General features: G+C 43.8%; 8 protein-coding genes across 8 annotated transcripts; 2 read left to right on the top strand and 6 right to left on the bottom strand.

Moving 5' to 3' along the window:
• Positions 1–2,160: 2,160 nt before the first annotated feature.
• Positions 2,161–4,751, bottom strand: BYT42DRAFT_616355 (G subunit of NADH dehydrogenase; the record flags this gene model as incomplete). Its single annotated transcript, XM_051572056.1, has 5 exons — positions 2,161–2,781; positions 2,878–4,241; positions 4,337–4,358; positions 4,429–4,550; positions 4,688–4,751. The coding sequence occupies 5 exons, from the start codon at positions 4,749–4,751 to the stop codon at positions 2,161–2,163; spliced, it is 2,193 nt and encodes a 730-aa protein (XP_051421313.1).
• Positions 4,752–4,834: 83 nt separating this feature from the next.
• BYT42DRAFT_579505 (Metallo-dependent phosphatase-like protein) lies at positions 4,835–7,284 on the bottom strand. Its single transcript, XM_051569406.1, has 2 exons — positions 6,488–7,284; positions 4,835–6,203 (listed from the first exon to the last, which is right to left on the bottom strand). Exons 1-2 carry the CDS (start codon positions 7,115–7,117, stop codon positions 5,319–5,321), a joined length of 1,515 nt encoding a protein of 504 aa, XP_051421312.1. The 5' UTR covers positions 7,118–7,284; the 3' UTR covers positions 4,835–5,318.
• A 128-nt stretch (positions 7,285–7,412) lies between these two features.
• Positions 7,413–10,427, bottom strand: BYT42DRAFT_579503 (uncharacterized protein). Its single transcript, XM_051569405.1, has 3 exons — positions 10,004–10,427; positions 9,571–9,863; positions 7,413–9,456 (listed from the first exon to the last, which is right to left on the bottom strand). Exons 1-3 carry the CDS (start codon positions 10,339–10,341, stop codon positions 7,670–7,672), a joined length of 2,418 nt encoding a protein of 805 aa, XP_051421311.1. The 5' UTR covers positions 10,342–10,427; the 3' UTR covers positions 7,413–7,669.
• A 565-nt stretch (positions 10,428–10,992) lies between these two features.
• BYT42DRAFT_579501 (uncharacterized protein) lies at positions 10,993–11,511 on the bottom strand. Its single transcript, XM_051569404.1, has one exon. The coding sequence runs from the start codon at positions 11,344–11,346 to the stop codon at positions 11,128–11,130; it is 219 nt and encodes a 72-aa protein (XP_051421310.1). The 5' UTR covers positions 11,347–11,511; the 3' UTR covers positions 10,993–11,127.
• Positions 11,512–11,919: 408 nt separating this feature from the next.
• BYT42DRAFT_579498 (serine hydrolase FSH) lies at positions 11,920–13,422 on the bottom strand. The gene is made up of 6 exons (XM_051569403.1): positions 13,227–13,422; positions 13,075–13,164; positions 12,872–12,987; positions 12,780–12,813; positions 12,438–12,717; positions 11,920–12,361 (listed from the first exon to the last, which is right to left on the bottom strand). The coding sequence occupies exons 1-6, from the start codon at positions 13,342–13,344 to the stop codon at positions 12,280–12,282; spliced, it is 720 nt and encodes a 239-aa protein (XP_051421309.1). The 5' UTR covers positions 13,345–13,422; the 3' UTR covers positions 11,920–12,279.
• A 925-nt stretch (positions 13,423–14,347) lies between these two features.
• On the top strand, positions 14,348–16,316 carry BYT42DRAFT_606968 (uncharacterized protein). Its single transcript, XM_051571164.1, has 2 exons — positions 14,348–14,711; positions 14,812–16,316. The coding sequence occupies exon 2, from the start codon at positions 14,836–14,838 to the stop codon at positions 16,186–16,188; it is 1,353 nt and encodes a 450-aa protein (XP_051421308.1). The 5' UTR covers positions 14,348–14,711; positions 14,812–14,835; the 3' UTR covers positions 16,189–16,316.
• Positions 16,317–18,434: 2,118 nt separating this feature from the next.
• On the top strand, positions 18,435–20,526 carry BYT42DRAFT_579496 (permease family-domain-containing protein). The gene is made up of 5 exons (XM_051569402.1): positions 18,435–18,624; positions 18,692–18,784; positions 18,846–18,875; positions 18,935–18,994; positions 19,056–20,526. The coding sequence occupies exons 1-5, from the start codon at positions 18,486–18,488 to the stop codon at positions 20,201–20,203; spliced, it is 1,470 nt and encodes a 489-aa protein (XP_051421307.1). The 5' UTR covers positions 18,435–18,485; the 3' UTR covers positions 20,204–20,526.
• A 445-nt stretch (positions 20,527–20,971) lies between these two features.
• Positions 20,972–22,785, bottom strand: BYT42DRAFT_579493 (peptidase C13 family-domain-containing protein). Its single transcript, XM_051569401.1, has 7 exons — positions 22,585–22,785; positions 22,266–22,527; positions 22,022–22,196; positions 21,849–21,966; positions 21,666–21,776; positions 21,533–21,610; positions 20,972–21,456 (listed from the first exon to the last, which is right to left on the bottom strand). Exons 1-7 carry the CDS (start codon positions 22,741–22,743, stop codon positions 21,151–21,153), a joined length of 1,209 nt encoding a protein of 402 aa, XP_051421306.1. The 5' UTR covers positions 22,744–22,785; the 3' UTR covers positions 20,972–21,150.
• Between the last annotated feature and the right edge of the window lie 110 nt (positions 22,786–22,895).

The following is a 22,895-nucleotide window of genomic DNA, read 5'->3' as shown; positions in this document are numbered from 1 at the left end:
TCAACTGATACGTTTGACCTGTTGATGATACCTTTTAACTTTTCATTGACCGAGGAAAAAAGAAAATCCCATTACCCGGCTGCCCCTTGGGCTTTGAATTAGGGTGAGGGCCAATCGTACGAAAACAGAGAAGAACCCAATTTCACAAGCAACGCAAACTTGTAGCACCAATTTACTCAATATGTCAAAAGTTTAATCTTTTATTCTTGTCACCATGCCGATCCATAATATTTGCTTCCATGCCTTTCCTTTTCTTCTTGCGGTAGAGAATTGACCAATTCCTTTTTTTTTTCCTTGCTCCGTAAGATGAGTGATATCATCTGTTGCGAGTTTTAGACTAGGGTCGTATTGAGTGTTTCTGTGTGGCGAATTTACGCGTCATGGAATGATGACCAATGATGGTGAGCTGGGGCAGTCGTTGTCATTGAGGAGACTGCTTTAAAAATTTAAGCTTCAATCGTCAGTTCGTCAGGAGTCAATCGAAAAAAAAAAATCTTTCTCGTCCAGGCATCTTTATGGCAAGCTTATTTTTAGCCTGCATGCAAAGCAGAGTGATCATCAAGAAGTTAGGAGCGTTTATACCGTTGGTTTTTCCTTGGTTTGCAATTTTTTTTTATGGCAAGGGCTTAATTTCTTTTGTATAATCGAACCATCGTTGCCCATTGAAACTCAGGATGGCCCCGGCGTCTCTATGGCTCCCACTGCAAGTCGAGGGTTGCTTTCGGACTATCCATTTCGTTTTCTTCTCCGGTGAACGCGGCTTTGAATCTCTCCCTTTCTCCTCTTCACTTTCATATGACACGGGTCCTTGATTGTATCTGCCGCATTGCACCTTTCTTTAACGATGGGAAACTTTTGGAAGGATCGTGTTACCCTTGTTTAGCCTCTGTTTTTCTTAATACAGTGATGCCAAGTGGTAATGTATGATGAAAGAATGGGGGGGGGGAAGGCAGAGTGTTATCTCAAATAGAATGTCATAGGAGCTGGATGGAAAAAAAAAATATCAACCACTCCCTTTTTGAAATGAAAATCCGATCCATCTGTGACATGTCGGTGTAGCCGTTTTTTTTTTGTTTACTTTATTTATTTAGGTGTCTCATTGGACATACAAAAAGGTAAAAAGCGTTACTCCTCAATTTGCAGAGTATGCAAATAGCGTAAAAATGTACACGTAATATCTCAATTCCTTCATTGCTCCCTTTTGATCGTCCTCTTCGCGCGAAACAACCATCTCCTAAAAAAAAGTTTGCTTGGTCATTGAAAGATGCTTCGGTTCTACCAATTCCGCACACTTGCGCAGATAAGTCTCCGTGCCACAGTGACCAATCGTTGCTTTGTACAGATGTTTGACAGACCGTCCTACTTGCAAGTCATTTACCGGCGGCTGTTATCATGCAGCATCAAAAACTCCTTACAACTCGCCCTCTACTGTCGTCTGTCATTTATCCGGGAAGAACATAATGCGAAAGGGGAAGCATCGATAGATTAGTAATGTAAATTCTGGACTCAATCTCATCTCAACCAAGGGTGAAGGATGATGTCTGTGCTGCTGTTTTTTTTTCTTCCCTTTCAACATGCATTTTTCTTGCTTGAGGATCCTCTATCCTTTGTGAGCCTAGACGCTTTCAAAAAAAAGGACTGAGGCAGGAGATGGGCAAAAAAAAAGACTGACTATTCAGTAGCAGACTAACGTGGAATGTTCTGAAAATACCGTTGCAACAACCCCCCTCAAAGACGAAAATGTCATTATCCGAATAACAGGGCTGCTTGCGATTCGACAACTCTATTATTTTGAATACAGTAGTATGTAACGCCGTACGACGTGCCGGTGACAGTCGGGCTATCGATCCAACTTGTCATTCTTGCGCCCATCGTCAATCTTTCCAGTTTCCAGATTTGACAATGTAAACAATGAAATACTAACAAAACCATGGTCGGGAGAGTGTTTTTTTTTCTTCTGGTGTCTATTGAAAGGATTTTGTTGGAAAACATAATAAAAGAAAGAGAAAAAAAATACAAGCAGAAAGAAACGATGTATAGCTATTGAGTGGAATTTTTTACGACTAACGAAAAAGAAACAGTAAATTCATGACATGATAGTGAAGCTTTTTTGAATTTTTTTTTCAGAGGGGTTTTCTTTTTTCTATCGTGTTGGTAGGCTTAAGCAGCCGCTCTTTCTAATTCATCGTCGACTTCCTTTCCTTGTACCCATACTTTGGAGCATTTAGCCATGGTGCTGGAGGCGCGAGAAATGACATCGGTCTGGTAAAAGTTCTTGATCACTGAAGTCAGTGCTTCACCAGAGCTGCTGACATTGGACTTCTTGAGCGATGAGAGACCGAGCTGGGCCACGGATGGCTTCTCAATCACATCGTATCGGGTAAGTGCAGGACTGATCTCGGATAAACGTGCACGAACCGAAGCAAGGTCATCGTAAGGTAAGGTCTGGCCAGCCACTTCTGATAAAGCACGAATGATTTGCCAATCTTCACGAGCAGCAGCAGGAGGATTGACACCGGCACGGGTGATCTGCGTACGACCTTCAGTGTTGACAAACGTGGCATTCTTTTCCGTGAAAGCCGAACCAGGAAGGATCACATCCGCAAACTGGGCACCAACATCACCATGGTGACCTTGGTACACAACAAACGCATCCTTGGGGATCTCCGCCGCCGTCACTTCATCCGCATTCAACAAGTACAAGAACTTGGCAGGTGTAGCACTTGCGTTTTCAGAGCTAGGCACGAAACCCACTTCATAAGCAGCGGTACGACCAGCAGCCTAATCGAATAAGAAAAAAAAGAAATTGGTCTTCACATCAGTCTCCTGTATTGAACACCCTCCTAAAGCTACACCAAAAAAGCGAATTTAACTTACTCTTTGCAAGACATTGTAACCGGTCCATTCTTCCTGGAAGACGGTGTCCTTGTGCTTTTCGGCCAATTCGGCGACCTTGGAAAGGATGTATTCGCTGTCCTTTGCATTTTCAATCACACCGGAACCGACAAGGATCAATGGCTTCTTGGCTTCGGCCAATCGCTTGGCGAAGGGATGCGAACCGTCCAAAAGGGCATCCAAAGCCTTGGCATCTTGACCAATGTGGGCATAGTCGTAGGTGAGATCCACGGGTTCACCAATCACACCAAAGTCCTGACCGTTGTGAAGGTACGATTTGCGGAATCGAGTGTTAAGAATAGGGGCTTCGTGACGAGGGTTGGAACCGATCAAAAGGACGACATCGGCTTCTTCGGCACCTGCAAGGGTCGAGTTCAAGGTATAGTTGGATCGGAAATCGGCGTTCACAGCCAATGGCTTGTTACCATTGGGGGCATCAATCGTCAAGTTCTCGGAACCAAGACGGTTAAACAAATCCTTCAGAGCGACCATCGATTCAGCGTCGGCCAAGTGACCGGCCACCGCCTTGGCGCTGTTGCCTTCGACCTTGTTCAATTCAGTGGCCACACGTTGAAGAGCATTTTCCCAGGTAGCAGGAACGAATCGATCGCCATCTCGGACAAGAGGGGTAGTAAGACGTTGCACCTTCAAACCATCATAGAAGAACCGGGTCTTATCGGAAATCCATTCTTCGTTGACTTCATCATTCACTCGGGGAAGAATACGCATCACTTCAACACCACGTGTGTCCAAACGGATGTTGCTGCCAACGGCATCGGAAACATCGATCGTTTCATATTTTTTCAATTCCCAAGGACGCGACGTCATTTGGTACGGCTTGGAGGTCAAGGCACCGACAGGGCACAAATCAATGACGTTACCGGACATTTCACTTTCAATGGTCTTTTCGATGTAGGTGCTAATCTGCATATCATTGCCTCGACCGCTGGTACCCAATTCGGGAGCACCGGCCACTTCGTTGGCGAAACGAACACAACGGGTACACTGGATACAACGGGTCATTTCCGTCTTGATCAAGGGACCAAAGTTTTTATCTTCGACGGCACGCTTGCCACGAGGTTCAAAGAAGCGACCACGATCGCTACCGTAACGCATGCTCTGATCTTGAAGATCGCACTCACCACCCTGATCGCAAATAGGGCAATCCAAGGGATGGTTGTACAACAAAAATTCCATCACACCTTCACGGGCTTTGTGAACCATGGGCGAGTTCGTCTTGACCTTCATGCCAGGCATCACAGGATACGCACATGAAGCCACCGGTTTAGGTGCTCGTTCGACTTCGACAAGACACATACGGCAATTACCAGCCACCGAAAGACGCTCTAAATTAGAAAAAAAAAAAGAGGAAGAAGAATATAAACACCGCGTCCATGGAGAAATTATGTTTGTCACTGAGAAATGGGTCGTCGAACGTTACCATGATAACAGAAACGAGGAATCTGTAGATTATATTAAACAATGTTTTAGTTTGATGGAATGGAGGAGGTATGGCGCGCATGGGTCACTTACGTCCACGCCGGCTTTTTCGCAAGCTTGAATCAAGGCGGAACCTTGTTCAATCATGACGGATTTTCCGTCAATGAACACTTCGACTTCTTCCTTTCGGGTGGTAGACGCATGCAAGCTTCGTGCTGTGTAGGAAAAAAAAAAAGAAAAAATTCGAGATTAGTTATTGTTGATTCTTTAAAGGCCCAATTCTCGGGCCTGTTGAAGTTGTTATTGTTGTTTGTTTTTTTGTTTTGTTTTCAAGGTGGGGAAATCATCGTACCTCCAGCCGTAAGAATTGCTGGTGCTCTGCGCACCACACCAGCTTTATTGATGACGCGCAACATGATGCTATAGGAGTGGGGGAGAGAGGGGGGAGTGGGAGTTGGGTCGTGCGGTAATTGCTAAAGAACGAGAACAAATTTTAATTTGTATGCTGTTGAAAAAAAAAAGGGAGCCCCAGGGTGGGCCGAGGGTGACGAAAGCAAAACACAATTCAATCCCCGCATTCGTTATATTACGCTTTTTCTATTTTTTTTTGGGTTTCCCGTTACTCTTGCTTGGAGGTTCATTGGCGGCACAAAAAAAAAACGCTTTATACATTACAATTAAGCAAACAAAAAGAAGAATAAGAAAAGGAAGAAACAGAGAGCAGAAAGGAAACAAAATAACGTTCACAAGTGAACAGAAGATGACAGTGCCTGTTCGTGTTGTGTTTTTTTTTGTGCGCGCGTAAGTATTTGTTGCGTGCGTTGCATGCGTGTGTTCGAGTTGTGTGAGTGTAGGATGGGTGGGTGTTTGATACGTGTGCAGATGGGAATATCGATCGTTGGGTTGCGAGTCACCAAGCGGGGGACATCAAGTAAATCAATAAAAAGAAAACTGATAAACAAGAAACCACGCCCTTTTTCTAGTTATTTCTTTTGCTTGTTGTTCTTGTTCAGTTTCTCTTTAGCCAGCGGATGATCGGCCGGCGTTAAAAGTTCAAAACTGCAAAGTAATTCTTCGCTCACGCTCATGATGGCTCCAAAATTGTCAAATTCACCGCAGTAATTGGGAGCCGAGAAAACAGTGACCAACGTACGATCATTGAAGAATTCGTACCCATCTTCGACAACCATGTGCGCACGACACACTAGATCCAAGTCGAACTTTGCCAAGAACTCGTTAATCACCTTTTTGCCGAAACAATACGATACACCACGTTCGTTGTCCTCCCAATCCACCGTCACTTCTGAAGGATCCGACCACAGCAAATCGTTCAGCAAACCGTAATCGGGAACGTCGGTAGGTCGTTGAATGTTGCGAATTTCGTCCATGTTGTGAAGTGACGGCGACAATCCACCGTGCACGCAGAAGATCTTGCCGGCGACCAACGCGGCAATAGGTAACGTGTTGAAGACATCCACAAATGTTCGCCACATCTTTGGACTCAGCCGTCGCTTGCACTCATCGTAAAAACCGTAAACTACAATACCATGAACCGGGATCCAATGAGCCATTTTACTTTTACCTGGATTCATGCTAATAAAAGTTGAATGGATGGACTTACCTTTGGTCACGTTGGCACTTTCATGATTGCCCCGCAACAAAAAGAAATTTTCGGGATATTTGATCTTGTAACACAAAAGAAGCAACATGGTTTCTAGACTCTGTTTTCCGCGATCGACGTAATCTCCTAAAAATAGATAGTTGCTGCTGGGTGGAAATCCGCCCATCTCAAAAAGTCGGATCAGGTCAGAGTATTGTCCGTGAGTATCACCGACAATCTTGACAGGTGGTGAAAGCTCTAGCAAGGACTACACAAAACGGAAAAAAGGGAAAAATGAGATACACTTCATGGAATCTAAGCTGTATATGGGAATGGTCAATGTGTTTTCTCGACAAAAAAATGTATCTTTGGCATGTGCACCCATTCATGCTTTGGGTTAATTTGCCACACATTACATTCATTCCGCCAATATAAGGGAAAACAAAAACAGAAACAAAAAAAAATCCAATACAGGTCCCAATTCAAAGCGAGCAACGTAATTAAAAGGGGAAAAACGGGTGCGCGCCAAGACGATGAAGACGATGGACTTACCGGTTGACTGAGAAAGATCTCCATGGCGGCACGACAGATCGCATTGACTTCGGAACTCTTGAGACACAGTTGCTTGGAAACCTTGGAAGTATAGCCTGCTTCCAGTAATCGATGGATAAATTCGTCAATGTTGGTAGTTGTATTTATACTGTTCATGGAATTAACAGTCAATTGATTGTTGATCGAGTTCACCGTCAACTGGTTCATGGACCCGACCGTTAATTGATTAGCGTCGGCATCCAATAGTTGTTTATCTTGTCCTTGCGGTGGCCAAAAATCCGAAGTGGCCAGTAATTTATGTTGTTGCAAATTTTCCACTTTGCCTTGGAACGGGTCCGAGGCGTGGATGGTATCTTGTTGTTCGTCTGTATCGCTCGCCGACGGCGGCGACGGTTTACTACCGACGGGGTAATCCGGATTCAACCGAGCTAATGCCGAATCACCGTGAGTCGTGGGTCGGGCAGGTAACGAATTACGATGTTGTGAGTTCATGAGAATCGAGCTAACGGAATGGGTCGTATTGGTACTCTTGTCATTCTCTGGTAATTCCAAACGAGGGGGTGGAGGCATACTCTTGCTCTTTGCTCTCTTATCTTTACGTCCATGTTTTTTCGAGACAGTATTACCCATACTTTTACAGTGCAGACAAAGAAAAAGAAGAAAAAAAGTAAAAATAAAAAAAGCTGAAAAAAAAACCTTATCCCTTTGGGAAATAGATGCGCACAAAAAAAAATAAGGAAGGGAAACCGAAAAACAAGAAAACCGCGAAAATCCGCCCCGTCTTTAGAGTTGCTGCACGTGACTTTCAGTCATCCATCGACAACCATCATCATTGTTTCAAAAAAAAAGGGGGGGGGGAAGAGGAAACGAACCTAAAAGCACCAAAAGCGCCAATATGCTGAAAAATACGGTTGGGTGGCTTATTTATTAGGCAATATTTGTAGTGTATTGTCATCGAATTCATTCAAACAATATTTCCTTGACATGACAAAGCATCATTTTGTTGAAACAGGTCCAAGACATCGTTGTTATTTTTGATGTCATTCGATAAAGAAACAATGAGATCAAAAAAAATTATTATTGCTACTGGGTTAAGAAAAACATAAAATCGAAACCAGAAACCAAAAAAAAGTAAAAGCGACATATTACAAATAAAAGCAAAAAACGTGTAGATAGTAAAAATTATTTTTGATAGAAACTTAAAGGCATATCGTCATCCGACAGCGGAGTGGTTGCACGTGTTCCATCGTTCACCGTATCATGATGCGCTGTATCTTTAGACACGCTTTCCAAACCGTGGAATGTCTTCGGGCGCTCCTTGTTGTTATTGACACCGGGAGAGTGTTTCCCTTGCTTTTTGGAAGATTTCACAGCGCCAGAATCCGAGTGGCGGTTGATGGGTGGATGAGGACGTGTCGTTGAGGTGAAAGAGGCAGCAGGGGTCCCGGCGGAATTGATGGATTGCATTTTATGCGCCAGATCCTTGGATCCTTTTTTGGCAGAAGACAGCATTCGACTCATTCGATTATGTCCTTTCTTGGCCGTATGGGTTTCCGAAGGAGATGGCGATGAATTTGGTGGTTGCTCAAAATGAATATGCTTGGTCGAAGTATTGGATGGTGAACTTTTTCGCGACGATGATTTTGACGCTTTTTTCGGTGTGGACGGACGTGGAGGGCGATCTTCGTCTTCACGCCAAGGATTCGTAGAAGTGAGTTGCTGCGTTTCTTGCTGTACATCGATAATGGAGAGATACCAGAACATGAGATTGGAAATGAGGACTTGATGAAGTAACGGGCGACGAGGATCGGCTAATTTGACATGAGATAAACGGTATATGGCGCGTTCAACGTGGATAGGTAAACGATAGCTGTGAAGGAAAAGTGGCGTGGAAGGGAGTGTCGGTTGCGGTGGCTGATTAGTGTGATGCAGTTTTTTCGACGGCGGATGGGCACCAATCTTTGATAGTACTTTGGAATGCGGCTTCAAGTTGAGTGACCGGGAGATAAAGGAAGCGAATCCGGGTTTCTTTGATGAAGCCACCGCAACATTTGAGGCGGATTCAACGCGTGCTAATGCAGGTCGAGGTTCTTCAATTGGCGTATCCTCACGCTGCATCGGTGGTCTTTTCGCTTTCTCATGATCCACCTTTCGCAAAGCATGGCGTGATTTCTTTTCCTTATCACTGAAAAACCCGCCAAACCAGGAAGATCGCTTATCTTGCTTGTTCGTCTTTTCAGGTTTCATCGTTCGAACAATCCCCTCTGACGCTGAACGTTGAAGCGAAGGACGTCCCGTCAACCCTGGTCGAGCCGGTGCGGCGCTTTCTTTCGTTGTCGGTTCGCTCAGTTCTTCATCAATAGTATCCAGAATATTTGCACTTGTCGGTTCGACATCTTCTGCATGCGCTTTTTCAGAGACCGGCTGAATGTCATCAATGATAGGCTCGGCAATGACTTTTTGCTCCACGATTGGTGAAGGTATCGCTTCTTTTTGATCTTGTTCCTCCTCATCTTCTCCTACTCCGGTGGCGGTTGCCGGTGGTACTTCTTCTCCTTGATCCGCCGCCGTGGGTTCGTTGGTTTCCAAAAAATGGGAGTATACTTGAGATTCCGCATCCTGGACCCGTGAAAGAATACCATTTCGAGAATCGTTGGACTGAAGACTAGCTGAACCCAAATCGATCCATTCACGCATACTGACAGGGCGATCGTACAACGTAATGCCTTCATGCGGAGTAGAAGCAATTGATGTTTGATCGACTGAGCCATGACGTTGCCGTACCGACTTTGACCGTCGCATTTGGCCTCGCATCACCAGTTTATTGCTGCTTCCTTTTCGATCTCTCTCTCGTGCTGACAAAGCTGACCTTCGAAGCAGTGGGCGTTTGCTCTTTGGAACCGCTCCATGCGAATTATCCACACAGGAAGGATATCGATCAAATACGTATTTTTCCCAACTTCGATTTGCTTAAGAGGATACCGGAATTAGTTTTTCCGTTTCTTTTTCTCGTCTTGCATTCTTTTTCCCCTGTGCAACAGGGATAAAACAAGAAATATTGAAGTAAAAAATAAAATAGTTACCCTTGAGATCGCTTATGGTCCATTGGGGCAACTCATTATCAACGGTGGTGGACGAAGAAGGCTCTGACTCTGCTGATTCTGCTGTTTCAACTGAGCCTGAACTTTCCTCTGTTGTACTTTCGTCCGGTGGTGCTCCGGTATGTTCATCGTCGTCCATTGAAGTGTGTGATTGCGACAAGACCGAATTCTTGCGACGGACCATAGATGCCCGACGAGCCGTAGCTACACCATGTGTTTGAATCCAGGTCGCGAACTCGCTGGGTGCAATTTCGGGATGCTTATTCGCAGGAACCCTACCATGGTCGAAAAAAAAATTGGTTAGAGCCATTGTTGCACAAGCGCCGAAAAAAAACAATGCATCATCGGACCATCATTTCGATAGTGCTTGAGAAAAAAGAAAAGTATTCATGCCAAGGTGAACAATTCTACATACCATAGAATCGGTGATGCTTCGTCCATTGAATCCAATCTGTCGTCTTCGTCCTTTTCAACCTCCTCAACAAGGTGTCGACTAATAGGGAAATCGTCATCCGCAGAAGCAGCCGGGTCGGCCAGTGAGCCACCGTCGACCGGCTGAGTTGGATCACTGTTATTATCTGTTGGAGCTTGTTGTTCGTTTAGATAGCCAGATAACATCATGGCATAATAAATATCGTCATCGGCTTCTGGGGAATGCCCGTCAGGGATGCTAGGAGACCGAGCTTGCTTGGGTTGCGATGGGGAGATGGAATCATCGTGAGGTAACGGTTGGTCAGCCGCTGAGCAGCTCATGATAGAAAAAGAAGAATTAAACAAAGGTCGACTTCTGGTATGAACTGCTGCTTCGTTTTTACACAGAGAGGCAGAGGACCACAGACGGAGTGAAGAAAATACCAAAAAGAAAAAAAAGCAAAAAAAAAGGGTCTTGCCTTCACCGAGAATTGGGAAGTTGTGACTGCATCCAATCGACAAGTTTTGGAAATCGTTTCAATGTCCGCAAGACATCTTGATGCCACACAGACCCGTTATATGATGCCATGGAAAAAGACCCCAACTTTAAACTTTCAATCACCAATTAACAAGCTGTTGGTATATCCTTTTGCCGATTTATACATTCTTTTTAGCCAGTTATCTTTTAGTCCTCGTTGGTTTTGGATCAATTACAATGAAGCCATCACAATACTCGCCTTCGACTATCGAAGTTGGAAGGGAATTTCCAAGACCAGCATACTACAATTTTATGTGTATGATAGCACTTTTTATCCGCGGGCTAACTTTGCTTCCACCAACGATTACCGTACATTTACAAAGTAATGTTCGATTGGTTTCTAAACATTTTGGGAAACAAAAAAAAGTTCCTGAATGATTCATAAAAAGTGTCATTGCGATCGGAATGACGATCACCAAATACTATTTAAGGATTCTCGTTTCAGATTGAACTCTCCAGGAATCAAGGGGGGGACCGTTATCAATTCTCGTAAGCCTTCTTGATTCGAATTTGATCGAAACTCACACATCCGCTGCAAGAGGGTCCATCTATCTTGCTCCTCATAGCAGAGAGAACAGACCGGCTAGCCTTTATATTGCCGGCTTTGCCGTTTTAAAAACATCACTCGTACGGTTTGAGTATGTTCTCAACATCCAGCAAATCAGAGACGAATCAGCGTATAGTTCAGGGTGACACAGTGGGTAGATCACGACCTCTCTTAGATCCTGAAATGCCATCAAGCTCAACCAACTTACAAGCAATTTAAGCAACACGGTAATGGTTGAATAAGTACCGGACCGCCACGACATAAAGGGATCCCAAACAAGTCCTTACCCTTGTCACTAAAGCAAAAAGCATGCCCTGGCAAAAAATAGACCCCGTAGTGGATCTCGGGAAAGGTTATCAAAATATACTCCATATTCAACAATATAAAAGAGAAACGACATATAAAATAGATAAAAATAGAAGATTTATTGCATATTCAAAAGGATAAAAAGTCTAAGGAGAGACGAGTCATACCTAGGAAACTGTAAAGAATTGGTTAGCTTCATATTCAAAAGAAATACGAGGTTTCCAAAGAAAAAAATGTTTGCTCCATAACTAAGAAGACAACCATTTGGGTGATTGCAAGCAACCACTGATTGCCTTCAACTCACGTTGAAGCGATATCATCTCAGTCGTGTCCATCTAGAACAGACAGTGCACAGTCGAGACGATGGTTATTATTCCACTGGTTTAACAGAGAATCATCATTGTAGTTGAGCCACAAAGACTCGACGATCCACCTGACTTGAACCTGTGGTTTTGTAGAGAAAACAAAAATACATAAAATAGAAAAGTTTTCTTTACCTTTTTTATCCGGGAACATGTGTACATCGATTAAGCGAGCAAGTACTGTGAACAAGCGCATGGTGGGGCTTTTATATCTAAACCGGTGCGAAAAAAAATTTTCTCGTCCAATTTGCCAAGTCACTGGCGGACTGTTTATTTGAACACCTCCGCCGTATCTTTGATCTTTTCAAACTCCGTACCTCGGCACCATCAGTTGCGGATTTGGCCAACCGATGGTTCAGGCATCAATGTGTGTGTGGTAAATTCCCAAGGATCCAAATGTATGCAAAGCCGTGCGCATGCAGGAAATGAGCAAGAAAGTTCTATTCAACGTTGATCAATTTTTCTATGAATTTTTGACGTGTATTCATTGTCTATGTTTTTCTTTCTTCGTCCGAGTTCTATATGCTTTAATTGGATGAAGTGGGAGTAAATTTGGATACAAAGGCGACCAGCTCATTGCGGCTTGGAGCATTGCTGGGCACAACGTGGCTGGAAGAAAAAGATCCGGTAATTAGTATGCAAGAAAAAAAAACAACTGCCATTGCCCCCTTTTATGATGACTTACCCTCCTGCATGCTTCAGAATGGCCGGGTTCTCAAAAGCTTCGGCCAGAAGAATCGCCCGTTCAGGTGTGATCAGAGTATCTTGTTCGCCGAGCATATGCAAACTGGGTGTCTTGATCTTCTCAGAAAATACTTTCTGGGTGGCCTCTTGCGTCAAAGGCTTGAATCCTGCACAGATAATGGCAAATCGGAAAGGCGGGTGCGCAAAGTCAGGAGACATGAGCTCCGGCATCACCGCCTTGTTCTCTAATAGCTCGGTCACTATAGCAGCCAAACAGGCACCTAGGCAATGGCAAGTGTTAGTTATTCTCTCACTTGATTCCACTGAAATCCATGATCTTTACCTTGCGAGAAACCAAATATAGCATCAAATGGGCCCTATCAAATTACATCATTTAGAACCGGAATGGATCAATGAAAAACAAGGCGCAATTACATCTTTGATCAATATGTTTTTGACATGCTGGAGTGATTCTTTAAATCCCTGATAGTAGCCATCGGGGGTCAATACATTATCGGATGTAGGCTGCCACCAGCCAAAAGGTTTCGACTCTGTGTATTAGCCGAATCAAAGGACATACAAACGATCTATCAGCTTTCAAACTCGCCAGCGCGGACTGACCCTTTTTTGTAACTTACCTTCAGGTGCATTGGCGTCAGCTGCCGCCTCACGCATGGCTTCCGAGGTATATCGAGGATCGACAATTAAGTGAGGAGCAGTGACATAAACTAGAAATGCTCAGGTTGAGTGGTAATGGTCATGTCACCACAGTAATAGTTTCAATGTGTACCTAACTCGGCAATGGCATCCAGCTTCTTGCGAATGACTGCCGTCTTTTTTCGGAAAACGGTCGCATTTTGAACCATGCCGTGAAGGCAGAGAATGCGTAATTTTCTTGGAACGCTCATAATGTTCGTATAGTGTTTAATGACAAGGTCACTTGAAAGCACTGGAACTAATTTGGTCCATCAAAGCTGAAACCGAATCGGATCAGATGTGCCGACCGAAAAGCGTCCAATAATCGCAGGATTAAAGTGATTGGTGGCTTAGACACTATAATGCAATATGATTCGGCGCTTGAACAGGGATAGTTACACATCATGCCTGTGTACAGCCAAGAATTTCTCGATCTGATTCAGTCCGCAAAGCGGTTTATTTGCAATGCAGAGGGCTTATTGCTGCTTTTCAATACAGACCACAACTAGGACGCCCTACATTGTCTATCAATAACACCCGCTTACAGCAAGTACCATTGAACGATATGATACAAACGTACTCTGTCCGGTGAAGCAAATTAGTATGCAACATTGTTATCAATGAGAAAAAAAAATACTATATTGAAAGAGCGTAAGTATGGAAAGTTACCGTCTTCCAAGGTGCTATTTTTATGAATCGAGTACAGTATTTTGTTCTTCATTCTTCTACTTCACCCTTGAACCAAATGCGACAATTTCAAGAATTTCAAGTTATTATCATACACTCTTTTGTCATATCAGTTTCATATCACATAAGGTTTAAACCGGTAGATCGTTATCGCACACAATTGAGACATACACTGGACAGCATCCAAGGGAATGACACAAGAGACTTCCATGCAACAGCTGCAATCAAATATGGAGCGCCGAATGTCTAGTGCCACAAATATACCTTTTATGGCAAGACATCATAAGGATGAATGGGGTAGGATGCTCTTTTTCTGGGGCAAGGAAGGTTAAAAATATACAACGTTGCCTCCTACTGCAGCGATTCACGATGCGCATCAACGTCTGTGTTATTTTTCTCCAAGTACACAGGGCCAAGGGCTGAAATGAGCCCAGTTTCATTGGTCAGAGGCATACGAAATAAATTTCTGCTAGCTACTCACGAACACCAAGTGGCAAAGTTACCAAAAGAAAAGCCTAAATGTTGTGGCTGGGACCTGACAACGGCATAGAATAAGGTTTCAGACGAGTTGCGGGTAAGTTAAGGCGATTATTTGTAAATACATGATCTTTTCAGTCTCCATGGCATTCAGCGTGAACTTTTCTGGTAGCCATCATCGACATGTTGCTGTCTTTCCTTAGATCCAAAATATCAACTCATATTCTTTGTTATTGTTACACTTGATACACAAATCATTGAATGCTGAGCAGATCCAGGAAATCTATCAAGGCAACAGCCACTTGCGCCTACGCTGTACCCGGCTCTCCATATCAGTCGCCAATTTGAACGGCTCGATTCTTGTTTAAAAATTCTGTAAAATATAAATCAAGGAGTTAACTACCACTTGAGATAGGTGAGTAAATTATCAACCAGGAAAAATAAAACTGGTTTCAAAACATGAGCTCAAAAGGGCACATTTTCTCCAGTGACTAAATCTGGTAGGCTGCGCCAAGACTAGCTGTTGCTGTGTCACCAGCATGGATGGATTTACCGGGGATTCCTCCATAAAAAAAAGCATTCACGTCGAAAGTTTGTCTCTCATTTTTCGTCTTTTTGTCTTTGTGCAGTACTTTTACGTCATGGATGATGGTTACGCCGACCCTACCGCGCTTTTGGCGATCAACAATGTTCGACTGGGGATTATGGCGGTGGTCGGTATTACGGCCCTGATCCTGGCCTTCAAACGCAAATCAATTCAACCCTATGCAAACATCATCATTACCTGTGCATGTAATATTGCATCAGTAGTGATTGTGGTCTTGAAAGACTTCGAGGTCACCGAAGAATGGGCAGGCGTCCTTCAAGTGTTGTCTACCTTTGGTCTCTGCTACAGCTGGCTTGTCTTTTTCGAATCCGCGCGGCAGTTGACTCGATGGCTGCACATCACTGGCCGTAAACGCTCGGCAATGACCCTGTATGTCGTCTACAGCGGATATCTGTGGGCGGTACTATTGACCGCGTCATCCGTCACTTACGCTGCTATTTTAGCAAGAATGGCTTATGATTTTTCAGGAGACTACTACTATGGGCCGCTGAATGGTCTCCTAAGTTTCTGCATCTACGGGCTGATCTACTTTCCCGTATCTGCCATCTGTCTCTTGCTCATGCTAAAGGACCATATTCTCCATCTCAAGGCTTTGTGTGGCTATGTCTGCTTGTTAGGCTCCTACGTAATCGTCTTGATGGTCATTTCTTCTCCTGACGTCGCACACGAACTATATTGGAATTGGGACGCATGGGCGGCGATCAATGTCGTCTTTGGCACCGTTTTCGTAGCGTCCGCATTATGTATTTTCCTTTGGATCGGACCGGCTTCCAATCTTGTCTTCGATTCCCAAGTTGGTCCTAAAGATGGATTACCAACACAAGCCATACACCAGAATAATAATTTTGGACAGATCAACAACACCGGTGCAGGTGCCTTTAACAACGGCTTCAACTGCAATGCCAATCCTAATATGCCCCCGTTCAATAATCCAGCATTCGTTAACGCCGCATCCAACAACAAGGCCCCATTCTCTAACAACGGCTTGAACCAGAACGCCACTCCAGGTTCCAACGGCAACAGCAGTACGATGCCTTACCATAATAATGGCATGCCCTTCTTTTCCAACGGGGTCTGGTTTGACAGTGCCGGTGTGCCTCTCAATAGTCATCTTTACAATAACACACAAGCATTTAATGGTAATGCATTTGGCAACGGCAACGACAGTAACAGCGGACCGGCTATCCCCATGGCGACTCGCAGCGGACAAAATGAGGAGGCTGGAAGCTGTAAAATCATGATCCATGGATCTCCGAACATATCTTCTGCTGCTGGCCCGTCTTAACAGCAAGCAATCCTGAGTGATATAGCTTGCTGGATGAACAGATTATTTTTAGATTTTAGCAAACTAATTTCTCCATGCTACGATTATGTTTTTCTTCCTCAGTAGTTATACTGTTAATGAATAAAGTGACCATTCGATTTAGGAGTACTTGATTTAAGAATCGCTTTTGTTGCAGATTGGTGAATCATTCCCACTTGAAACCAAACTCATTTGTTCGCTCGGTACATTGATGATTAAAAGAGGGGCCCTCTGTAAACTATATTTTTGAAGAATCAGCCATGCTCCGATATTTGTAATCATTTGTGGACACGATCTCACATTCAAGGTCACTATATTGTTATGGATAATGCACCCATTCATACACATGAGAACATAAAGAAGTATACGAGTATCGAGGTTATAAACATCTATACTTCCTACTTACTCTCCAGATTGAAAATCTTCGGCAGTGGCAAAGGGCAAGGTTAAGCGCCATAAGTTTTTGCAGGAAGACACTCTGTCAAAAAGGATTATGGAAGCCTGCAACAGTGTAAAGAAAAGTCACTTCAAAGGTTTCGTTCGCATTATTACAAGTGTTGGGATAAATGCCGAGACAGAGAGTCCATGTAATGGTCAAAACGACTCCATCCCATCCAACAGCTAAAATGCAGCAATAAAGAACCAGGTAAACTACCAAAAAAAAAAGAAAAAAAAAACGCTGCACCATTAGGAAAATCCTTTGAGCAGTCAAGTTCGGCAAGCATCGTAACAGCTGCTTTATTTTGCTTGAGTATCATACGTAATATCCGTAGTACCCATAGTATTTTTGTGTTGGCTATTTATTGAAGGTGCTTTTTGACACGGTTACTGAAAAAGGAACGAAAGAGTTTCACCATTTGCGAATCGCTTGCACAAGCTTTTTTGGAGGGCTTTTTGCAAACTGTTTGCAAGAAGCCTCTCAGGACACATATAATATTGCTTAGCCCATTTGTATGCTATTCGAACGTGAATACCCAATTGCTTCGCTGCAGCTGTACTTTTGGCTGTTTCGGAATGACGGTTTTTGCATTGGTTGCGTGCCAACCAATGAAAATCCGCTATTGAAAAACAACCAAAAGTACAGCTCGAGCTTGGCAATTTCGGCTCTTGCAACCTTATCTCGCTATAAACAAGTACTTTCGGTCTGTATTGGTACCGACGCTACCTCATCTCGCTATAAAGAAAACAGGGTTGAGCAATGAAAAAATCAAACATCGTGCACTTTTGGTTTTTAGAGAAGCCACCATTGAAAAATACCAAAAGTACAGAAGTTTAAACAAAGTGTTTTTGTTGTCGATTTTTTAAGTACTTTTGGTTTTTTTGAACCGGCCACTCTTCATAAGAGCAAAAGTACACGATGTTTGATTTTTTCATTGCTCAGACCGAACCCTGTTTTCTTTATAGCGAGATGAGGTAGCGTCGGTACCAAAACAGACCGAAAGTACTTGTTTATAGCGAGATTAGATTGCGAGAATGCCGAAATAGTCAAGCTCGAGCTGCATTTTGTTTTTATGAAAAGCCGTCCATTAAAAAAACCGAAAGTACACGATGTTTTGTTTTTTCGTTGCTCAGACCAAACGCTATTTTCTTTATAGCGAGATGAGGTAGCGCTGGTACCAAAGCAGACCGAAAGTTTTTGTTTATAGCGAAATAATATCACTTCTATGTAACAGCTGCGTTCAAATATGGAGCGCCGAATGTCTAATGCCACAAATATACCTTTTACGGCAAGGCTTCATGAAGGTGAATAGTGCACAAGGGAAAAAAATTTTCTGCTCCTTTCCCGGGCAAGGAAGGACACAATTTTCTGTACTCTATCCCAAAACCAAGCATTCATGAAATCAAGCGGTGGCTATATCGTATTCAATAAAAGTACAGCTCTTGAGGAGCAAAAACAAACGTACAATTATGATCCTGATATGCCAAAGGAGTGAATGAGTGTACGCATAAGCAAATAAGAAAATAGTACTTGAACTGTCGTCTTGGCTCATAAGGTAGGAAGAAATTGGCTGCCGATTTCTTTTAATATCAAAAATTGAAAGGGCGAAGCATTGTGGTATACCAGGCCGCTGAACTGCGTTTGAAAGAGGCGTCTTTTAATTCGGTATGTGGCTGCACTGGCGCGGAAATCCAAAAATGCTATTGGTCAGTGCAGCAGTCACCTTACCAGATCAGAAAAAAAAAAAAAAAGAAAGAAACGAACAAAAAAATAGGCCCCAATTTTTCTCGGGAAACAAACAAACACTTCTTTCTTTTTTTTTTTTTTCTCGGCAGGCGTAATGGAGAAACAAGTGGGTGATTACGAACCGCAGTTGTTGGCCGAGGATTGCAGTCAAACGACCCTTGCCACTGGCCACAAACTAATGTCCTGGCATACCGTTCGCAACTACTTCCCGAAATATGCTCTCAAGCGATCAGGTAAGGCTGTTTGACAATAGGCCGCAATTGCCTCGGGGCATACTAACGCCTGGTGAATTTTATCAAGGTGTCATTTACATTGACGAAAGACCGCCTGTCATTCACTGCTTCTTCATGGCCATTCAGCACGTCTTGGCCATGTTCGGTTCCACCGTACTAGGTAAGTAAACAATCACTCAAAACTTTATTCTCGTATCTTTGTTGACATAGCATTTAATTAGCTCCCCTCATGATGGGCATGGATACCAACAGTAAGTCGTTTGATACTCGCTGGTCGGTAGCGTATCCATAGTATTTACCGTCTGATTAGCGGCTCTTTTCTTCTCTGGCATTGGTACCATCATTTTCTACATTGCCACCGGTGGTAGAGGTAGGACGCAATTTCGTTCAAAGTTTAAAACAATCATATTCTGATGCTTTCGTGTAAATAGTGCCTTCCTATGTCGGATCTTCTTTTGGATTCATTGGCGTGGTCGTTTCTGCTACGGGATATTCGTATTCGCCTACGTCTGGACGCAATGAGCATGTGGATGTCGCTGCAGGTGGTATTCTTATCTGCGGTGTGGTATACGGCTGTATCGGTCTTTTAGTGTTGTTCCTCGGTCACAAGTGGATTGAATTTGTAATGCCTCCCGTGGTTACCGGTGCAGTCGTCATGACCATCGGTATTCATTTGTCATCCTCGGCTTTCGCCAATGCGACACAGACATCCTTTGATGGTTGGATGGCCTTCACGACTGTCATGGTGATTGCTCTCACCAGTATTTACGCGCCCGGTATGATGAAACGTATTCCTATTTTAATCGGCATGATCATCGGCTATCTTATCAACTTTGGATGCGGTTACACGGGCGCCGGTCCCGCTATCGATTACACCGAAGTGTACGAAGCGAAATGGTTTGCCGCACCTACGTTTGTTCATCCCAAATTCGAGGGCAACGCCATCAGTATCATTGTGCCTGTGTGTGTTGTGCTGGTCGCTGAGAATCTCGGTCACATCAAAGCGGTCGGTGCAATGGCCGAACAGCCTTTGGACAAGTATCTTGGTCGTGCGATTCTGGGCGATGCCGTCGCTACGATTGTGGCCGCTTCTGGCGGTGGACCTGGCACCACGACGTATTCTGAAAACATCGGTGTGATGGCCGTCACTCAGATTTTCTCCACGTTGATCTTTTTAATTGCGGCCGTTGTTGCTATCTTCCTGGGCTTTATCCAGAAATTCGGAGCTGCTATTCACACGATTCCTCAGGGTGTGTTTGGTGGCTTGTCCATTATTTTATTCGGTCTGATCACAGTGTCCGGTGCTCGTATCTGGGTTGAAAACCAGGTCGACTTCAAGGATTCACGCAACTTGCTGGTGGCCGGTATCCCTGTCGTGATTGGCGCTGCCATGCAGACCACGCTGCAGTGGGGCAACTTCCAATTGGACGGTATTGGTTTGCCTACTTACTGTGCGATCCTTTTGTATCAGTTGTTGCGTGGATACGATGGCATCCAGGAACTCTTCCGCCGCCGCCGTAATAACAAGGATTCCCAAGAGACACCAATCCATCTGAAAGAAGAAGAGGAACGTGTCTAATGGTTCGAACGACTCATTTTTTCCAGAGCTCGTTTTTTTCTTCTTTTTTTTAAATTTAACTCTTTCTATATACTGTAAATACTTGGGTTCATACCTGCCAGCAGCTGTGGATATGGAACCAGTTCATTAGGACAAAGCATCGTCATCCAGAACTCCTATATTCATTTTATCTTATTCATCAATCAATAATCATCATACTGCAAAATTACACATTATTTTTCATCACGCATTGTTTTTGTCTCATTCTCCATTTATTATTCCCCCTTTTGCATTGCTTATCTTACCTTTTTATGTTTGTTACGCTTGAAATAAACGACTTGCATGAATTCTGTATCCAGTTTAGCAATTACTTGCTCGCCCCACTCACTGAATCATGTTTCTGTGACGGCTCCATTTTGATAAGGCATGAATACAAACGCTTTTAGGCTCGCCGCTACGGAAAAATGACATTGGCCACAAAACGCTACTTTAGGGATGACAAAGCGTGTTTGCGGATCTACATTTCATCTTCAATACTACACCCATTTGCAATGCAGTCCATCGCTCACGTGTTGGTGCGGCATGATCCTGTGTAACGGTATGAGATTTCCTACATGTCCGTCCTCAGTTTCCTCACACCATGAGACTTTAGTCTGCCACGGACCGAAAAATTTACATGTTACTGCTTTTGTAAGCGTTGCCTTGCATTACAAGACATCAAGCAAGAAACAGTTGATGACCCGTTTACGAATTGTCATCAAGATCAGAGAAAAACGGATATAGACGAGTTCTTGAATGCTGTTATGTCCGCCAAAGCCCACCTTTTTGGGGGACAAAAATCTTTTACAGTATGGATATTTCTTTTAACCTTGTCCTTTCAAAAGCGAAGTAAATATGCCTTATGAGGATGGAAGTATATACAAAGAGAGAGGGAGAGGGAGATAGAGGAAGAATGTATACTCAAATTTCTACAGACATTGAGCGTGGATGGCTTGACTGACGACATAGGCGATACCGGCGGTGGCCACCATGGCAATAACATTGGACGGCGATATTATATGATCCTTTATCCATGTCCAACCTCTCTCGCGCTGTTTCCGTTTCACGCTGAAAGAATGATATCGATGATCAACCACGTAATTTGAAGGCGTTACGGGTGCTTCCACAGGTACATCGGATTCGTTGAATGGTTCATCAGCCGTTTCCAATAAAGGATACCGTTGACGTGTCAGTTCCACGTTTTGCACATTGCCAAAGAAATCGGTCACTTTCACCTAAAAGTCCACGCGCGAAATACCGCCTCCATTTAATACCCACAATAAAATCTCCTCCACACTGCTCAATACTGACCTTATCCAAGGGGCGGCGGAATAGATCGGAGCGAATCCCAGGATGAGACGCGATTTTTACAGGATCGTAGGTATCAAACTAAGCATACGAGTTAGATCTCTTGGGAGAGGAAAGAACATAACGAACAACGTACCAAGTCTTGCAATGTTTTGTTGCTTGTCATATCAATGTCTTCCAGGAATTCCAAGTTATAGTAAGTATAACTGTCGATTACCGCCACTCCAATCTCGTAATCTGTGTGATGCTATTATTTTTCGGTTGAACCTATCGATTAATCCAATGTGCACAACCATTGATGCTTCAAATAACTTTTTACCGAATATGAACTTTCGCCAAGTTTGCTACTGCCGGTGGCCAGAATGTTGGGCGAATCGATCTTGCTGTACATAGTATTGGCTTGGCAGGTGTCGATCATGAAGAAGATTTCATTGTACCTTGAGAGAAAGTTCATTTAATACCACGACAAATAGCAAAAAGTGACCAACGTACCTGTCTTTTTCATACATCTGTTTGAATGCATCGGCGAGATCGTAAGCACTGATTTCCTCGGCATCCTGGAATTTCAAGAATTCATCCCCACCGTGGCCCGTCATGTAGACAAAGATGTTGGACCGATCGTCGGAAAGTAACCGTTTCGAACGCGGGGTATCGGGCGAGACACGACCTACATTGAAATGAAGTCTCAGCAAAAAGAAAACGAGGGTGTCGGCGAATGTTATGGGCCGACATGTACCTGTGAGCATACGAATAAAGTTCTCCACCGTCACTTCATAACCTCTATAATCGACTTCGACATTGTCACCATAGAGATCCAGCAATCGGGCGGCATTGTTGTAAACCGTGGCTGGATATTTGTTTCTAGGATTGCACGATACATCATCGGCCAGCATCAAGATGATATTGGAATCAGGTATGCCCAACCGTTTCACCGTACGATACATGGACAAAGTATTGGCAATGTGACGATAATTGAACCAAAAGCGTGACGTGCATACCTAGGATAAAAAGGAATGTGAGAATAAAGCCTTGGTACAAAAGAAAAGAGACACTACCAGCACAGCCCAATTGTTGGTGTGTCCGCTTTGGCTAAAAAAGCCTTCCACTTGGCCTTCATCGGCCGCCGTCAGGCCGTAAACACTCTCTAATGAAAGCAACCCAAGACCGAGAATCCAGCTTATCAGCAAGACGTAATAAGAGAACAGTCTTGCCATGGCTCGTATAGATGACTGTTGGTCACAAGAAGGGAAAGGGAAGTAGTTTGATTTATCAGCCAAAGGTCTGGTTGCTCAATTATCGCCGAGCCAATCAGATTGCAGGAAACCATTTTGGGAACCGATGAGAGAGCAAAAGAGTATTTATCTAA

This window comes from Radiomyces spectabilis (genome assembly GCF_025331425.1).
Source record: "Radiomyces spectabilis strain NRRL 2753 chromosome Unknown BYT42scaffold_10, whole genome shotgun sequence".
Taxonomy (NCBI): domain Eukaryota; kingdom Fungi; phylum Mucoromycota; class Mucoromycetes; order Mucorales; family Radiomycetaceae; genus Radiomyces; species Radiomyces spectabilis.
Note: the sequence above shows the minus strand (reverse complement) of the source record. Positions and strands in the feature narration are given on the sequence as shown.

What these genes read in the sequence shown, in the direction of transcription:
- BYT42DRAFT_579505 (XM_051569406.1), bottom strand. Translation starts at nt 7,117, where the DNA reads ATGGGTAATACTGTCTCGAAAAAACATGGACGTAAAGATAAGAGAGCA. An exon ending in AGATCTTTCTCAGTCAACCG is followed by an intron (nt 6,204 to 6,487) that starts GTAAGTCCATCG and finishes CGTTTTGTGTAG; the next exon opens with TCCTTGCTAGAGCTTTCACC.
- BYT42DRAFT_579503 (XM_051569405.1), bottom strand. Translation starts at nt 10,341, where the DNA reads ATGAGCTGCTCAGCGGCTGACCAACCGTTACCTCACGATGATTCCATC. An exon ending in GAAGCATCACCGATTCTATG is followed by an intron (nt 9,864 to 10,003) that starts GTATGTAGAATT and finishes CGACCATGGTAG; the next exon opens with GGTTCCTGCGAATAAGCATC. An exon ending in GACCATAAGCGATCTCAAGG is followed by an intron (nt 9,457 to 9,570) that starts GTAACTATTTTA and finishes TATCCTCTTAAG; the next exon opens with CAAATCGAAGTTGGGAAAAA.
- BYT42DRAFT_579501 (XM_051569404.1), bottom strand. Translation starts at nt 11,346, where the DNA reads ATGTCGTGGCGGTCCGGTACTTATTCAACCATTACCGTGTTGCTTAAA.
- BYT42DRAFT_579498 (XM_051569403.1), bottom strand. Translation starts at nt 13,344, where the DNA reads ATGAGCGTTCCAAGAAAATTACGCATTCTCTGCCTTCACGGCATGGTT. An exon ending in TGACGCCAATGCACCTGAAG is followed by an intron (nt 12,988 to 13,074) that starts GTAAGTTACAAA and finishes GCTAATACACAG; the next exon opens with AGTCGAAACCTTTTGGCTGG. An exon ending in TATATTTGGTTTCTCGCAAG is followed by an intron (nt 12,718 to 12,779) that starts GTAAAGATCATG and finishes GCCATTGCCTAG; the next exon opens with GTGCCTGTTTGGCTGCTATA.
- BYT42DRAFT_606968 (XM_051571164.1), top strand. Translation starts at nt 14,836, where the DNA reads ATGGATGGATTTACCGGGGATTCCTCCATAAAAAAAAGCATTCACGTC.
- BYT42DRAFT_579496 (XM_051569402.1), top strand. Translation starts at nt 18,486, where the DNA reads ATGGAGAAACAAGTGGGTGATTACGAACCGCAGTTGTTGGCCGAGGAT. An exon ending in GATGGGCATGGATACCAACA is followed by an intron (nt 18,876 to 18,934) that starts GTAAGTCGTTTG and finishes CCGTCTGATTAG; the next exon opens with CGGCTCTTTTCTTCTCTGGC. An exon ending in CATTGCCACCGGTGGTAGAG is followed by an intron (nt 18,995 to 19,055) that starts GTAGGACGCAAT and finishes TCGTGTAAATAG; the next exon opens with TGCCTTCCTATGTCGGATCT.
- BYT42DRAFT_579493 (XM_051569401.1), bottom strand. Translation starts at nt 22,743, where the DNA reads ATGGCAAGACTGTTCTCTTATTACGTCTTGCTGATAAGCTGGATTCTC. An exon ending in TTGGCGAAAGTTCATATTCG is followed by an intron (nt 21,777 to 21,848) that starts GTAAAAAGTTAT and finishes GAAAAATAATAG; the next exon opens with CATCACACAGATTACGAGAT. An exon ending in ACAAAACATTGCAAGACTTG is followed by an intron (nt 21,611 to 21,665) that starts GTACGTTGTTCG and finishes TCGTATGCTTAG; the next exon opens with TTTGATACCTACGATCCTGT.